This window comes from Diospyros lotus, chromosome 7, assembly GCF_014633365.1.
Source record: "Diospyros lotus cultivar Yz01 chromosome 7, ASM1463336v1, whole genome shotgun sequence".
Lineage (NCBI taxonomy): Eukaryota > Viridiplantae > Streptophyta > Magnoliopsida > Ericales > Ebenaceae > Diospyros > Diospyros lotus.
The window spans coordinates 30,899,187-30,917,846 of NC_068344.1; the positions used below are offsets into that span (position 1 = coordinate 30,899,187).

Consider the following 18,660-nt stretch of genomic DNA (forward strand, 5'->3'; position numbering starts at 1 on the left):
GTAATCTATTCATGTAATTTAAGAGAGTTCTTAGGATATTTTTGTATATATAATTCACCATTCGGATCAATCGAAGGTAGGGAGGAACATTCATAGTTCTCCTATTCATTTTTCAATTTTAAAGTGACTCTTTGTTGTTGAACAGAACATCTTTGAATAAAACCCCTATTTTTACCTTGAAACCAAAACCCTAAAACATTAATATTCGTCTACCCCCATAAAAGTATCTTCTAGGGTTACAACCATTACAAAAGATAACTTGTTCACACAACATCAAGACACATTCCAACAATAAGTCTATCTTACCAAAACATGATACATAATATAGGATAGCATGCTTTCAGAACATCTAAACTTAGAAGCTATTCTAATGGCTTCCACTAGTGGTAGCCGCCTTCGGATGATCTAAAAATGTAGAGAATGCAAGTCATGAGCCTCTATAGCTCAGTAAGAATTCCATGCACACCTTGAATGCATCCCCTTGTAAAGGGGGTGACCTTTATGGTCACTGTCTTTGGAGTCCCTCATGGACAACCTCGCATACCATTATCCATGCACTCCAAATGCTTGTGATAGTTATATAGCATAAAAGTAAAATGCATCACACACAAACCACATGGCATCATGCTCTATGCACACCAAAGGGGTTTAATGGAAAACTTACAGTGGTTATGCTTTCAAGCACTGAGGGTTCTTCCCAAGTTGGTGTTCTCTCCTCTCCTTGGTCTCTTGTCTTAGACGAGCTTGTCTCCTGCTCTCTCTCCAAATTTCTTTGCAATAGAATGCATGAAATGAGAAGAAACTCCCCTTCTCCAGGTCTTTTATATTACCCTTGCAACTACCCAGTTGCCCCGGCTTGATGCCCTAGTAGTAGTTCCTTTCATAAGGGCATTTTGGCCACCAAAGATTTAGAGACCGGCTGCAGATATGCCCCTGCAACTTTCTGGTTTGTCTCATCTTCCTTTCCAGACTTTTCAGGCTTGTTTTGACTTAATTTTAGGGCATACATCAGCCCTAATAGCTTTCTCTAGATTGCAATCAATTTCTTGTAGTGGTCCCCTCAACCTTAGTGGGCCTTTTGGATGCTAATTCCCTCATTTCCCCGTCCTTTCATTCCCTAGGTCTGCCCAATATTCCCAAAGGCACCAATGGAGAAAGTTCCTTGTTATTAGCCTGGTTTACCACCTCAATTAATCAGGCATTTCATTCCTTTTGTCCTAACTCACCTTAGTTGGTCACGTAGTCCCCATCAATTAATCTAATCATGGGCCATCTTACTTGGCCAATTCTAGCCTTTAGAAATGCCCAGTTATTAATGTCTAAATGACATGCTTTCAAATCCCCAAGTCCATGGTCCAAGACCCGGCTTTAATTCGAATTAGTTTTAAAACTCGTCATTCCAACAATCATCACTTCAGTTGACCAAAGCCCTAGTTCAGTTGACTGAACTTGTCTAGTGAGTAGAACAATTTCGGTCTTCTAACTTCAGTCAACCAAAGCTTCCAGGACTTGATCTTTGGTCGATCAAAGATACCCTCTAGGGTATTTTGGCCTCCTTTCTCCACAATTGCTTCTTCATGCCATTGATCATTCTCATGCACATCTTAGACCATGAATTCCCTTAGGCTTTTCCCATATAAACCCCTAGTGGGTCCACTTGGTCCAATTAGGCCTCGCCCAATGATCCAAAATATCTCTTGGATAGCCTCAAGTACCCAATTTCTCCCAGAAATTCCAACTGGTGGATTTACTTAATCGGAGCAAGTTAAGCCCTCTATTGACTCCCCTGTCAAAAAGGATAAGCTTGATATTGGTCCTCTACCATTAAAATTGCTCCATCTACCATTGATTGTGGCCTCCTGGCCTCTATTTGACAGAGGTTTCATAATTTATATAGCTAAATTTGAGCTGGGAATAAAGTTGTGTTGACTTAGTTAATGAATTATGCTTTTGCCTCTAGATTTCTCTCTTTTTGTCCAGGGAATAAAGTAATAAACATGTTGTGGTTAAAATATACTTCTCATTTCCAGGGGTACGATTATGTTTGTACTTGTAGCTTGTTTTATTCTGATGCTTTTTCTTTTTTTCAGGCTCTGCTATTGGGTTCAGGTTGGATAGCCTCCTCAAACTTACTGAAACGCGTGCCAGGAACAATAAAATGACTCTCATGCATTATCTTTGTAAGGTAATCAGTTCTTACAAGTTTCTTATGTGAACTATTCTCTGGCAGCTGTGCAATTTTTTCGCATATACTTGTGCATATGTTGATGATTCACCTGAAACCTATTCATGCAAAGAGCACATTTGAAGAAATTGTGCCTCGCCTCTTTTAGTGTATACAGTTCCCACTTCCCATAGTGGTTATTTGTCATATCTGCTTCTGAAGAGTTTAAAGTTCATGAGGTGAGAGGATCATCAAGAAATTCTTGGGGGTTCAAATGCTAGCTTATCAAGAAATCTCATGTACAATTTATGTCCAATGAATTGAAGAGGTTAAATGGAGGTGCAAAGATAATAGATGGTATAACTATAAATGGGTTAGGAGAAGTAGCTGAGTGTCAGTAAGACAGAAATGAAGACATGAATACATCGCCAATTGTTGATATCCCAGAAACATCTGTTTGTAGACAATAGATTTCATATATATTTATTTTGCATGGTAAGTGTTTCAAGTTCCAATTAACTATGGTTCTTTGTTTCATTAATGACTTTTTCTTGGGGACTTTCTAAATTTTATCGGGCTTTGGTTTCTTTTATTTATGTATTAAAGCTTTTTTTTTTTTCCCCTCCCAGCATATGTATGATTTGGACATGCCTTAGTGCCCTTCAAAAATAAGTTGTACATATCATGGTGTAGAAGCATATGGAAAGGATGTTGTCCGCCAGCATATGCCACAAAGGCAATTGGGGTTCAGATATGAATGTATTGCTTAGTTTTATCATATGACATAATATCTGTCATGTCAATTGGCCCCATCTTTTAAGGAGAAAATTGAGGCTTAATACAAGGCTCTCCCCTCTGCTTTTTGGATGCCTCAATCATTACACTTTTAGGGTGTTCCAATGAACTTTAAGTTCAGTTAGTTCCAGAAGTAAATAATATTGTTTTGGTTATTTTCATATATCCATGATTCTTTTCTAAACTTATCCTCTTAGACGTTTAAAATAAATAATTGTTCTTTTTATGCCAACATGAATAGATAAGTACAAAAACATTACTATTCATTTACATTTGCTGTTTACATATTTCTAAATTTCATGCCTGGGCCCATGGTGTTAGTTTCCTCTCCAATAGTAATGGCATGTATGAAGATAGAAGTTTAGGATTTGTTTCTCCATTTTGTTAAGTTGTTTCTATCTGATTGCCAGGTGCTTGCTGATAAACTACCCGAACTTCTTGATTTTTCAAAGGATCTTTCCAGCTTGGACCCTGCATCAAAGGTAATTCTTTGCTTGATAAACCCCCCCCCCCCCCCAAAAAAAAAAAAAAAGTCATTATAATTTCAGAGAATATTGCTTTCTTAGGATTACAACAAGAACCTATCAAATCTTAATCCTATTTTATGGCTCGGTTACATGAATTCTAGCTCACCAAACATTTCTAACTATAGTCTTTATCTTCTTAAAGGTCTTTATAATTCTTCTAATACCTAAGAGTTTCCCATCAAGTTTTTCTTGGTCTTCCTCTACTTCTTTTGCTAATGACTTGTCATTTCCATCCACTTTTCTAATAGGAGCCTCTATTGGTCTTCTTCTCACATGACCAAACCATCTTAATTGTGTCTTATGTATTTTATATTCAAATAGGATCCACTCCGACCTTATTATGAATAACTTCATTTAATTTCTATTTTTTTCTTTTCCTGCATGGTTGTGCCTCCATCTTAAGATGTCATCTTCATTATGCACATGTTGGTGCTTTACTTCCAACATTTTTTTTCGTACAACAAAGTTGGTCTTATAGTTGTCTTATAAAATTTTCCTTTTAGCTTTTACAGAATCTTACTATCACATAAAACATTGCTGTCTTTGGATTGAATTACCTAATATCCATGCAGATACAATTGAAAGTTTTGGCTGAGGAAATGCAAGCCATCAGCAAAGGACTGGAGAAAGTTATACAGGAACTTTCCATGTCCGAAAATGATGGTCCTATCTCAGAAGAATTCTGCAAGGTCTGGTCATTAGTTAATCATATTGATGCTTCTACTTCCTAAAAAAAAATTGAACTCACTTCATATGTCTAACAAAATTAGTTGTCTCCCTTTTTTATGCATCAAATTTTGTGGCTGCTTCAAGTTGAATATTGTTTTATACCTCAAAAGTATTTAGCTGAGGGCATATGGATGCTTTACAGTGTTGTTCATAGCATATTCTCTTATAAATATATGCTTCATAAAAATAAAATATTTTTATTGTGACAGACATGTATGGTAGATTATGTCAATGCAACAGACTATCATTGAACATGGTATAGGCTGCAGGAGTTCACTTTAATAACTCTACTTTGTTTGGGCAAATGACTTGTTACTGTTGAATATTTTATTTCCTTGTGCAGTGTATAGATTATATTTCCATTTGTTTATAGTTTCTTAAATAGTTGTAGTCATCTTTCCTATTAATAGGGAATGTATTCCCTTGCAAATGGTTAAGTGAATAAGATATTTTTCACTGTTCACTCCTATTTTCTACATGGTATCAGAGCTAAGCTCCTAGGTTCTTTGGCCTTCATTGCCGTCTGTTTGCTGCGACCAGTTGCTTCTCCGGCCTTCATAGCCGGGTTTTTTGGCCTTTATTGCCATTGCTGACTTCTATTTCCTACAGTCGAAGTTGCTGCCGCCAGACCTGCTTTTGACATTTGAGGGCGGCTGCTATCACCGTCGATCCTTTGCCAGATCTGGAAGTTGAGTCCGCCACCGGTTGCATCGCAGCCTTTGTGGCTTTCGTCTTTAGATCTAGGCTTAGGATCTGAGTTTTTTCCGTCAAGCGCCAAGAGCAGAGTCTCCAACCTCCATCCTCGTCGGTTCACCGCCTTCAACCCGCGGCCGTCAGATTTCCCATCGACCGTCATGTGCTCACCTGCGACCGACCCTTCGTCACTGCCTGCATTCGCAGCCAACCAAATCCTTCTTCGGCCAGGCGCTGCCTCTATCCAGGTTTACTTTCAGTCACCGTCATCCTCCATTCTCTGATAGCCGACGCCCAGATCTACCCCATCACTGTGCCAAACTAGCCGCTATCATTAGATCCGATCATTTTCGTGTCAGATCTGGCCATTGCCGTCCTTAGGCCACCACTTCCCCTCTATCGGCTGTCGTCCCTCAGATCCAACAACTGTCGCCTTCACATCTTCGGTGTCGCACATCATCCATCAACTCCATCTTCTTGGCTGCCACTTCCGTCGGCCTTCATCGCCACATCCTTCAGCCTTCATCACCGCTACAACTCCATCAGCTACTGCTACTCCTATCGGCCTCGTTGTTTTTCTACGCCCATCTCCGATCTCTAACGTCACTGACCTAGATTGAGGAGGTGGTGGTGTTATTTCCGGCGAGTTGCTGTGACCTCGTTGCGAATCTATTTCTTCAAGATCTGTTTAGAAATGAAGCGTTCTTGCCCCGGTGGCTATTGGTATTTTCTGCTATGATGACTAACAAAATGCAGGATGTATGGATGAAAACTCAGAAAGGCTAAGATCAGCCTACACTGAATGTAGAAGAAATTGGGAAACTAAAGTCCTTCTTAAGGACTCTTCAAGGTGATTGCTCTTTGGCTCAAGCATGTGTGTGCCTTAATTCTGAGTCCTTTAATGCCTCATATATAGTTAGGAATAATCTTTGGGTCTTAGATTCTAGAGCCACCGATCACATGACATCTAACATAAAATTCTTTGAGACCTTTGAACCAATATCTAGCTCCAAAAAAATTACAGTTGCTAACGGCCAAGCTATCCCTATAGTTGGGCAAGGAAAGGTATTTTTAAACCCATCTCTACCTATCCAACAAGTACTTTATGTGCCTAGCCTCTCCACCAATTTACTTTTAGTTCACAAGCTTGCCCAAAGCCTTAATTGCTGTGTAATTTTCTCACCTCATGATTGTGTGTTTCGGGACCTAGCCACAGGGAAGATGATTGGTGCTGCTAAGGCACTTAATGGGTTGTACTACCTACAAGGGAGCAATGAGCCACCTGCAAGAGATCATCCTAGCTTAGGTCATTCCTCTCTCTACATACTTCCACTCAATCCACTATCTGGCTTCACCATTTTAGATTAGGTCATCCTCCTTTCTTTTTGTTAAAATCTATGTTTCCAGACTTGTTTAAAGGGGTAGATATCAGTATGCTTCATTGTGATGTGTGTGAATTGTCCAAACACCATAGGGTGCCTTATGCTATTAGTAATAAACTTTCCTTGTCTCCTTTTCTTTAGTGCATTCTGATGTGTGGGGGCTTTCTAGAGTTCTTAATTGTTCTGGGGCCAAATGGTTTGTATCCTTTATAGATGGCTGCACTAGAATGACATAGTTTACTTACTCAAAGACAAAGTAGCTATCAGCAACATTCTACCCTTGTTTCATAGAATGATTCTCACTCAATTTGGGATTTCTATTAAAAAATTTAGGACTAACAATGCAAGGGACTATTTCAACCATCATCTTAATCTTTTTTTCCAACAAAAGGGGATTGTTCATGAATCCTCTTGTGTGGAAACTCGCAAGAAGAATGGAGTTGCTGAGAGAAAGATGAGGCATCTCCTAAATGTTGCTAGAGCTCTCTTGCACCATCATTCAGTTCCGAAAACCTTTTGGGGTGAAGCAGTGTTAACGACAACCTATTTAATCAATAGGGTTCTCTTGAGAGTCCTAAATCAACTCTCCCCATTTCACTATCTCTCTACTCACTTTCCATAAATTGGTTTGCATACTTTTCTCCCTCTTAAGATATTTGATTGTGTGGTTTTTGTCCATGTGTCTAAATATCACAGGGACAAATTTGATGCTCGAGCCCTTAGGTGTGTATTTCTTGGCTATTCTCCTACTCAAAAGGGGTGCAAGTGCTATCATTCTCCTACTCGAAAAGTCATTGTATCTAAAGATGTAACTTTTGTTGAAAATCAATCCTTCTTCAAGGTCCCTACTTCTGGTCCTCATGGGGAGAGTGTTTCTGTTTACCATGATCTTCCTATTCTAGAAGAGTCTCAGCCCTAACAACTTGATTCTTCTTTGAATCCTAACTCTTCTAATTCTCCTATTTATTCTAATCCTATGATAGCAGGTTCAGGAGACTTGGAACCTTCTTTTGATCCTCCAATCTTTGTTCAGCTAACGATATCTCTTGTGCGGTTCAAAGGCTCACCATATGTGTATAAAAGGAAGGAACAACCTAATCCAGGTGCTAAGCAGGATCCATCATCTACCCCTCGGCCAGGTTTGGAACTCAGTGAACATTTTAATTGCCCAACCCTATAAATTGTTCTAACCCTGAAAACTCAGACCTAGATTTGCGTATTGCTGTTAGAAAAGGTGTGAAGAGTTGTACACAACACCCTATAGCCAAATTTGTTTCTTATCACAAATTGTCCTTGAAACGCAAAAGTTTTCTGACCTCCCTTGATTCCGTAGCTATTCCTAAGACTATAGATGAGGCATTATAGAATCAGCATTGGGTACAAGCTATGTAGGAAGAAATGAGGGCCTTAAAAAAGAATAATACTTGGGAAATGGTGCCTAGATCGAAAGGGGTAAGGGGTTCAACTGATAGGATGCAAATGAGTGTTTAATGTGAAATACAATGCTGATGGTACATTGGAAAGATACAAAGCCTGATTAGTTACTAAGGGCTATACTCAAATGTATGGCATAGATTACTTGGAGACATTTGCAGTCGTGGCAAAAATGACTACAGTAAGGATTCTCCTATCTTTGGCTAGCTGTTATGGCAGGGAGTTGATATGACTAGCTGTTATGGTGACTTGGAGGAAGAGGTATTTATAGACACCCTCCACCTGATTTTCCTAATGAAGTTTCAGGTTATGTTTCAAATTAAAGAAAGCTCAATATGGATTAAAGCAATTCTCAAGAGCTTGGTTTGATCAGTTCTCAAGGGCTATGAAGGCAATGGGGTATTGATAAAGTAGAGGAGATCACACGTTATTTATAAAGCATTCAAAGAAAGGTACTCTAATAGCCTTACTTGTTTATGTCGATAACATAATTGTTACTAACAATGATGAGGATGAACATAAATTGTTAAAGGGAAATATGGCCCGAGAATTTGACATCAAAGACCTTGGTAGGCTCAAGTATTTCTTGGGAATAGAGGTTGCATACTCAAATGAGGGTATATTTCTTTCCCAAAGGAAATATACTATGGACTTATTGGAAGAAACTGGATTGCTAGGTGGAAGGGCAGCAAATACTCCCTTGGATCCTAACCAAAAAATTAGGACCAAATGACAGTCCATTAATTGATAAGGAGAGATACCAAAGGCTAGTCGGAAGGTTGATTTGCTTATCTCACACCAGACCTGACATAGCTTTTGTTGTTAGCTTGGTGAGTCAGTTCATGCATAGTCCCATTGAAGAGCATATGTAAGCTGTATGGAGGATTTTGTGCTATCTAAAATCAACACTTGGAAAAAGTCTATTGTTTAAGTCAGGGTAGAAGTTGGAAGTCAGGGGATACACTGATGCTAACTATGATGGTTCATTTGTTGATAGGAGGTCCATTACCGATTACTATGTGTTTTTAGGGGGAAATCTAGTGTCATGGAGAAGCAAAAAACAAAGGGTTGTGGCTAGGTCTAGTGTTGAAGCAAAGTTTAGGGCAATGACCCTTGGATTGTGTGAATTATTGTGGCTGAAAATTGTGCTTAGTGATTTGAAAATACTTGGTCATTATCCTATGAAGTTAATGTGTGACAACCAGTCAACAATCAATATTGCACACAATCCGGTGCAACATGACTGCACTAAGCATGTTGGGATTGATCACCATTTCATCAAAGAAAAGCTAGATGCTGGAGAGATTTGTTTGTCTTTTGTTCCCTCAAAAAATTAGCTAGCTGATTTGCTCACCAAAGGTTTACCTCTTAGGCGGTTTAAAGAACTTGTAAGCAAGTTGGGAATTGTCGATATTCATTCACCAACTTGAGGGAGAGTGTTGAATATTTTGTTTCCTTGTATAGTGTATAGATTATATTTCCATTTGTTTATAGTTTCTTAAATAGTTGTAGTCCTCTTCCCTATTAATAGGGAATGTATTCCCTTGCACATGGTCAAGTGAATAAGAGATTTTTCACTGTTTACTCCTATTTTCTACAGTTACTAATACAGTGGGGTTCAGTTTGACCTTCCCACTTCGGTCAGTGGCTTGTTAGTTGATTCAAAGTCATATTTGCTCCACAACTTTGATTCATGTTCTTATAGGTCTTCTTTTGTCCTCTTGTATCTTTTGCAACAGAACAAATATTTTTCTGTTTGTTTTATGCTATGAGTTCATATTTTTATTATTTTTTACTGATTTCAGGGAGTGATTTGTCACTTCTTCTCTAGGGTTTTGTTTCTAAACCTTTTACTCAGTTTGGGCAGTGACTTGGTCCTTCATCAGGAGCCATATTTCTTTTCCCACATCCTTGATCCACATTACTGGCCTTTGTTTTCTGTTGTATCTTCTAGAATTACTCCTTGCAGGGTAAATAACATTCTGATACCTACAAACATATAAAATTTCTATTATTTGGTTATATGAGTACATATTTTGCTATAGATCTTAGAGTATTTTTTTCATGTAGGCTCACCCACATGCTAACACAAGTAGGAAGAAACCTGGCCACATTACATTACCAATGAATCCTATTATTCCTGCCATGTCATCTCTGTTGGGATATAAACTTTTCAGGGCTACTAAGGATGATTTGGGATATAAAGATGATATAGACAGAGACAAGAAACATCAGATATATGAAAGGGGTATATGCTTTAAAAGTTTCCCCTATATGAGGTCTCTTCCTGGTTGCTTGACATTTATTATGAATTTTTAGGTTTAAATGCAAATTACCTTTTGCGCTCCTAAGCAGGAGGCAGGATAAATTTTTTTGTCAAATAGTTATAAATTCCCATGGTGTTTCAAACCACCTGTGGCTTACTAATTGAACCAATCTCGTTCAGTTACACCATTGAAAATGTATTAGGTTTGCATTCCTGGAACCAATTAAGCAAAAATTCTTATGTAGTTTCTGATAGAATTTGCTATCTAATTCAGTTAAAATCTAGAACAAGGTTACCTACTTGATTCGTGCACTGGGGACGCCCTTTACTAACTGCCTAACTTCTTCTGTTATTTGTTTATTGATTTTTTGTGGTGTTTTATTTTTGGCTGGGATGGGGTTGCATGCCATGTTAGATAAAGTTGAGCAGAACAATGAGGTTCATAGGTTATTGGGGCTCACCTTTTCTTTTTATTGACTTTAGAGGTGATTCCCAGCTTATACTATTTTATTGCTACATCTTTATGCTATTTTACATATCTCTATCCACTTACAACTAATGGCTTTTTATCTGTTGCTCAGGGTTTAAAGGAATTCCTTTCTTCTGCTGAAGCTGAAGTGAGGTCTTTGGCTTGTCTTTATTCTGGGGTGGTATGCCTCTACCTTTTCTTTCAAAAAATATGACAACATTCACCACATATTGATGTTCCTACTCTTAACATTTCTCTATCCCTGGTCTCATTACAGGGTAGAAGTGTTGATGCTTTGATTCTTTACTTTGGTGAAGATCCATGTCGTTGCACATTTGAGCAAGGTAATTGTCATATATGGCTGTTCAGAAAATTGTTAAGTGTATATGGATGCTCTAATGGAAGGGAGAGAAAATTTAAAGATGTGAGAAATAATTAATATGATAGTATTGTTGTTTTTACACTGAAGTTGTACACCTCGACCTCATAATTGCTGGCCTTATTTAGTAGCTGAACTTCAATGCCTCAGCCTCATTATTGCTGGCTTATTCAGTCCTATTCTGCTTTGGCAGTTTCAATGACCCTGCTCATGTATAGAGATATATAACATTGAAACTGAACTAGTGTTTAATATAAAAGATTAAGATCCATACATGGGATATAACAGCTAGAAATAGGAACTTAATACAGGTGTACATGGGCTTGTGCTACTGAGGTAAGTATAACAAAGTGTTCCATCTCTATTTCAGCAATTCTGGGGATCTGAAGAATATGCAACCTAAATAATTGTCCCAAATGCATAATAGATTCAACCTTGGGGGTTGGTCTCCAGTAGCTTTAATTATTGGAACTTGAATTGTTTTCAGAAAATTTGAACTTGTTTGGCTGATTTTGTTCTCTTCACTGTTCTTTTTCTAAGGCTTGTTTAGAAAAACTTTCCTCCAATTATGAGACTGCATATACAGAAATATAGCCTGGAGATGCAACTTCCTTTGAAGTATACATTTTTTGGAAGATTGGAAGTTTGGTGGAGTTCTTGGGGATTTCGAAAGTTAGATGTACTAGAGTGATCAGTTGATTATGGCATGGGATGTTATTGCTTTCTGGTGGTTATTTAGGATGGTAGAAGAAGAACAAGAAGAATAAGGAAATGAATACTTGTAATCAAGGTAGTTAAAATCAGGATTTTAAGTGGGATCGAAAAAGGGTTCATAAAATCGAATTGTAAAATCGTAAGATTTTAGAGACAATTAAAAATATCATTTAATTTTTATAAATATATGTTTATAATAACATAATTTTATAAAAAATAAATTAATATCATTTAATAACCTGATTATTTCTTATTATAACTCAAAAGATGATGCTTCCAAAATATAACTCAAAACAAACATGTTGGTATAGGCAATTTAGAGGCAAAATATAGCTTAAAATTCTTTAGAGGATGATTTCAATATTCTCCATTAGATTTAAGTTGCAATTTATACTTGAAGCGTAAAATCGTTTGGTGGTCCCTGAAGCGTAAAATTGTAAAATTGTACACCTAAAATTGAGATATTATAGGATTTTACCCTGAATAAGATTTTACATGGGATTTGAATCGTTTGGGGGTCTCCGAAGCGTAAAATCGTACGAGTAAAATCGGGATTTTAACAACAATGCTTGCAATGCTCTAACAGAAAATATCATGCGTGTTCTTAGCCTGTGGGTTCATAATTCTCTCAAACCTCAAACTCGTGGTACATATTACCGGTGAATCAATATAAAACAAACAACAACAACATATCCAGCCGTTATCCCACTATGTGGGGTTGGTTACATTAATTCTAGACTTCTATGTGGGTTATATCCCAACAGATAGTTTGTCTAGAATTCATATTTGGATCCGACTAAGTTTTATGCTGGCTGTCGGCTACCTAACGCAACCCTCCTCCTTTATCCGGGCTTGGGACCGGCAGTGAATAATATCTCCCTGGTGGAGTAATGATGAAATGAAGTTTCAACACCATCTTCATATGGAGAAGTTTCATGAGATGGTGGTGAATGAAGATAATTGTTATAGTTGTGTTCCATCACTTAGTTGACATGGTGAAACCAACAAGTACAATATGGAAACACAACACAATATAAAACATTGGTGAAAATTTGTTAGGTTCTTTTATATGAAATCCTCTAGTAGAAAACTATCACACGTTCTATTAGTGTGGGTGCTCACATGCCTGACTTTGTCTATGGAAAAAGCAAATTAATGCATAATTTGGAAAAGAAAAGAAAAAAAACTCCTTACAAATGACTTCATTCCTTCAATTTTGCCTGTATCATTCTGCTTTCTTTCCCCCCCCCCCCCCCCCCCCCCCCGGATCCCAGCATTTTGTTTCCATTGTGAAGAATGTTTCCTGCTATTTTCATACTCAATATTTTTGTCCTGATTTGCTGAGTATGATACCGTGTGAGTAAACACACCAGATTACTTAGAAGAAACATGCCATTCACACTGACTACTCTTGTTGATCAATCTGATTAGCTCCAAATTGCTAAAAACCATGGTAAAACTGTAGCTTCTGAATTCAAGTTATAGTGGCCAAGAAAGTAACTTATGCCTTCCACTAGGGTGCACTACCAAAGACCGCTGATCTAAAATCAATCCTTTCAGCATAGACATGTTGGGTGCATTTTGATAGGAGGGGGGCATTTGACCTTATCATTTGGAATTTGAAATTTCAAATTCATTGTTTGGATAAATTTTGTTAAATTATTTGGATTTGGACACAAAGAATAAAAGAATTTGACATCCAAATAGAGATTGTGTTTTTGAGGATATAATTATTTATATAATAATCACTTAAGAAGTATGACAGGTTTTCTATGCGTAGGCTTTAGGGGAGGTTGAAATTGCAAAAAAGAGAAACATGAAAAGGACCCAATGATTTTTAGGTGATGCCAGTTGGAGCTGTTTGTAACTGTAGTTTCTGAATGTCGTCATGCTGTATTTTATGATTTTCTTTTAGCTACTGGTTGCTCACTGCTTAAATGTTTTTTGGGTTCCCTCTGCTAATTGGAGCTAGAATTGAAATTTTCCACGAAAGATTTCGATTGCAAGGGAAAGGGCAAGAATCAAAGAACTTGGTAGAAAAGTATTCAATTATTGTTATTGATATGTTCTGAGACTTTCTAAGAACACCAACATTGGTAGGAACACCTTTCCTGAGAGATGAAAAATGAAAAAAATCTATGAATAGCGGAGCTGATCCTGAATGTTGGAAAAAACTGGATATCTCGCTGATATGTAAAGCACGTCATTATTTTGATCTTACACGTAAAGTACATGCGGATAACTTGCATATATCTCCATCCAATCAAGTACCATAATGTAGACAACTCATCTTTCTTCGCCCCCATACTGCTCCACCAGCCATGTCTTTTTTAAGTATAGATTGTGAACATTCATGAAATCCTTTTTGAGCACAGAGACCAAACTTCTGGGTGTTCTTCATTTTCACCTCTAAATGTCTAATTTTTTATGATTACAAACAGAACTTTGTTTTTTGAACTTTTGTGTTGTTCCGAAAGCTGTACCAACTTTTCTTGTTCAATGATGGTTTGACAGTAACAATTGCTCCTTACGCTGTTTACTGAACTGAACTTCGATATTTATCTTGCAGTTGTTTCAACTCTACTCAACTTTACCAGAATGTTCAATCGTGCGCACGAGGAAAACCTCAAGCAGCTTGAGCTTGAGAAAAAGAAAGCAGCGAAAGAACAAGAAACTGAGAAGTTGAAAAAAAATCCTCCACAATCAAACTTCGAACACTTGTTAAATTCTTCAACCAAAACTGTCGATTAGTTTAGTGTCACACGTTTCTCCATGTAGTACTCTTCCTCTTCTCTACGAATAAAAGTTTTTATTCTCCTCTGCTGCAAGGCAAGGGGGTTTAGAAAAAATAAATGCAGAGGGAAGCCGGAGCAATAGCACAGGTGGGAGGAGCTTGTACATTTGGGTGCAGAGAAATCTGAGATGTAGTAGTAGAGTTGTAAATGACACCACAATCTGCAGAAGCCTAGAGTGTCTTCCTTGTGTGAACAGGTATGGCTAATTCTGAAATGTCATTTCTTATGAGTCATTTGACTGTAATTTCGTTTTCAATTTTCTGTTTTTGTTTTTAAAATTTTGTGAACAACTGAAAATGAAATTGCAGTCAAACGAGCACTTAGCCTCTTCTTTTTGATAATTCTATAAACTTTTATTCTTCTTCTTCTTCTGTTTTTTCTCATGGCACTATGGCAGCGCGTGCGGAATCCATGCAATCTTTTCCCCTTTGGGCAACATGTAAATTGTTACTGACAAACTGCCAGACATATCCAACTAAGGGAAAATATGATTTCTTTCTTTCTGTCTCACTTCTGTGAGTTTTCTTTCCCTAAATTTTACGGTTAACATGTAGATTGTAATCTCTTTTTCTTGTGACAATGATAGAGCAATATTTTTTTCTTTTGGAGAGTGGTCTCATGGGAGCAAATTTTAGTTTGACAAGTTTTTCTTTAACCCGTTGGTATTTTAAGTTCTCATATGTTAACTTTTAGGTAAATGTTATTGGTACACCTTTGTGTACATTTTGGTCTACATAAAGGTGTACCAATGACAAAAAGGTTCCTCATGAGGCGCATGTGAGGCGCAGGGTATTTTGGTCATAATACCTCTTTATGTAGTTCAAGATGTACAAAATAGTTGTACATCTAGCATGATTCTAACTTTTAATATGATATGTCGCATATTTTTATACTTTTTTTTGGGGGGGAGGTTATGTTGCACGGAAATGAAAATGGAAAACGTTTTCGATAGGAAACGGAAACGTGGAAACGAACATTTTTTTTAAAAAAATAGACATAAATAGGGTTCGAAACGAGAATAGGAAACATTTCGGAAACATTTTCAAAACGAGAAAATGGCTCTTATGAGGTGTTTTGGTGGGGGAGGGATAACTCTTTTTTCTTTTTGTTGTGAAGGACTCGAAATAATTGTTAAATGGAGAATGTGATATGATTTCACTTCTTGCATCATGTCTTGTCCTGCTATTACAGGTCTACATAATTTCCATGTGTTGGTGGGGTATGCTGTAAGTGCATTATTGGGCGCAATGTCTTGCGGGGTTATGGGCCGAGGTAATTCTTTTATCTAATTCGGAGTGGTAAATATTTTGAGTGTCTCATTTATTTTTTGGGCCATAGGGTGTCGGTCCATAAATTTTTCCAATGGATTAAAAGATTCCCCGCCTGATGATGATGGGTGGGTCGAAAGGGGTATGAGGTTTTTCACACCTACATATATTTAAAAAAAAAGTTTATTTTAATGTATAAAGTATATACATATAATTTTTCTTACATTTAGGATTTTTGTTATAAAGATAAAATCTTTTTAATCTTTAGCTCTTCTTAATTCTTATTGTAAAATTTGACCATGGAGTCCATCTATTATGTTCTCTTTTAAGATTTTTATTTTTTTATTTTTATCTTTCAATGTTAAAATTATTCTATTTATGAATTATGTTTTGTATTATTTTATTTTTAAGTGTACTTTTATAAATTAATTAAGTAATAAGTATCATATAGATAATGTTATTGGGATGAGAAATTAAGAAAATTATTTGAGAAAGATGGGTACAGGAGAAGATAGATCTGGAGCCTGGAGGAGGAGTTAGCCTGTCTAAACTGGAGTGGAGTCTTCTTTCGGGCTATTCCTGTTTACTTATTTTACAGTAAAGAAGACAAATATGGTTCAGCAAGCAAAAATTGTTTTTTGAGGGGCGATGCAGTGGCTGGCGGTGGCAGTGTCAATAATAATAATAAAAAAGACAAATCAGGAGAAGGGGGTGGACTGTCACAGTAGCTGCACGTCGGTGGTGGTGGTGGTGGATGGTCGCACTGCATCAAAGTTCTCAAATCTTATATTGGGATTCGGTGCTAAATCTTTTTTGTGCATGAGCAAGACATAGGTCACGTGCCGTCGACGGTCTGGCATTTTTGCATTTACATATTTTCCTGGTTATTAATTAACGAGTTGCAGCAGAGAAGAGAAGATTGGTAGAAATGATTCTTCCCTTCCCCACCACAATCCCAATACTGAATCCCATAAATCCCGTTGCATTCTTTATTGTTTCAACTTCTGGACACGTGCTTATAGAAAATGGAGGTGTTTTGGCTTCAGTTCCCAATCTTGTTTCCATTCAAAATTTGGAAAATCGTGGTTTATTCAGACTTTTTCTTGTTTGGCTACTCAGAAAATGAATCACGTGACTTTTAAAAATGTTACAGAACTTGTATACAAAGAAAATACAAGGGCGTGTGTAGTTGTAGAAAATATTTTTGAATTTTTATTAAATAATTGAATCTTTTATTAAAAATAAAAAATTACGTTGGGATTAATACTAATAAGTCACGAATTTAATACTTGATTTAAGTAAGAGTTAAAGGTTTATCTGTAATTTACTTCCTTTATTAAAATCAAAGACACAAGTAGTGGAGAATTGCGCAAAGACAGTAATTTTAATAATTAAAAAATTATTATTATATAGTAAGAATGGATGGGATCATCCACATTTAATGTTAAATTATTTATTAATATTGTATGTATAGTTGAAAGATAGGCTAATGACATTGCTTAGGAATAGAATAATTAATTGTATCACGTGCTGACTTTTAAATATAATAATATGAATTATAAAGATTAAATAAATTATAATTAATTTTATATAATAATAAAATTAAAGTATAACAATTAAGAATTGTTCTCTTCATATTTCATTGTTAAATTTTGAGTTTTCAATTCATTTTCAGTTTTATATTTTGAAAAATCTACTTTGAGATTATTAAAAATATATTTTTTTATTTTTTATTTTTTTAAAATTTTAAACGTATTTATGCTGAAAATAACTAAAATAATTTTTTTTGTTGTTTTAAGATTTTTTTTACAAAATTTTTACTTTTAAAAAAATATAAAAAATAAACACATTTTTATTATTTTAAAAAATTAAAAAGATCTAAAAATAAAAAAAAATAAAATAAAATTTTACAGTCTTATTCTCTATAAAATCTAAAAGAGGGGTTTCCCCTCTCCGTAAAACAAATTAAAGATTTTATTTATCTGTTAGTCACTTAAAAAACCAGAAATGGGAAATGATTAAAAAAAAAAAAGTGGTTTTGCTGTGTTGTGTGGCGTTGCTACGTGCATGGTACAAGTTGTTGAAGGACTGACTCAGCAGCTGTGTCGGTGACGGCGAGGGAGCTGGGGGGGGTAACTTTTATCCCAATCCATACGCGGCCTTAACGGACGGTGCTCGATTTGGAGCCACGTGCCCAAGAAGGGAAAACTAAAGTGGTGGTAGGTCTGACCCTAAAGTCCCTTCGCTCATCAATTATGTCAAGATGCAAATTGTTGGAAAAGGTTTGGATCCTAATATTTAATGTTTATTAAAATATATAATATATAATCATCACTTCACTAAATTTATGAATTGGGAAAGTTTATTGGTGGTGGAGAAATTAATAATAAATTTTATTTTATATTATTAATTTTAAATAAAAATATTATAAATTTTGTATATGTAATCTTAATTTATAAAAAATATTTGTCACAAATGTTGTGCAATATTTTACATGGGCCTAAGCCTCTTTTAACTTGAGATATAAGCCAAACAAGGCAAATGCAACCAAAAGCTTCAAAAACATCATTTGCAATCTTCTACTCTCTCTCAGCCATTTTGATGAGATTCTTGACAAAGTAATTAAGAATTATCACCAAAAGAACAAGTTTTTATCAATAAAAAAAAAAAGCAAAATGAAATAAAGTAAAGTAAGAAAGAATCAAATGATTCCCAAAGTTAAATCAGATCCAATGTACATTATATTTCTATATATATGTGTGTGTGGGTGGGTGTATTGTATCATTTGTCTGTCCACAAAGTGTTCAAATTAGTAATCATGGCCACCATGAAGAGCCAAATGCCAAATCTTGTTCTGTTCTCCTGATCATGCAGGCCATTAAGCATTGATTTGAACATTACAACACCTTTAATCATAAATCTAAAATTAAGCAATGTTTGCATTATTTCAACCCACATGAAGATGGTGCAGTGAAGGATCACCATGTTTGGATTTTTTGAATTTGCAGAAATAAGAAAGAAAGGAAATGGAAGGTGAAAGAATCA

General features: G+C 36.2%; 1 protein-coding gene across 5 annotated transcripts in view; it reads left to right on the forward strand.

The window, feature by feature from the left end:
* LOC127806057 (formin-like protein 13) overlaps positions 1-16,650 on the forward strand; it is a 37,492-nt gene extending 20,842 nt beyond the window's left edge. For 2 of the 5 annotated variants that reach the window (XR_008024324.1, XR_008024325.1), the window contains 7 exons: positions 2,091-2,185; positions 3,370-3,441; positions 4,059-4,175; positions 10,572-10,640; positions 10,737-10,803; positions 14,122-14,543; positions 14,745-14,948. Coding sequence is in view for 1 of the 5 variants with exons in the window: in XM_052343046.1 (XP_052199006.1) it covers positions 2,091-2,185; positions 3,370-3,441; positions 4,059-4,175; positions 10,572-10,640; positions 10,737-10,803; positions 14,122-14,303 (602 nt within the window). In the remaining 4 variants the exon portion in view is untranslated. Of the gene's footprint in view, positions 1-2,090; positions 2,186-3,369; positions 3,442-4,058; positions 4,176-10,405; positions 10,476-10,571; positions 10,641-10,736; positions 10,804-14,121; positions 14,581-14,744; positions 14,949-15,538 lie in introns of those variants that run through there. The other 3 variants (XR_008024326.1, XR_008024327.1, XM_052343046.1) reach the window with 3 other exon arrangements.
* Positions 16,651-18,660: the final 2,010 nt, after the last annotated feature.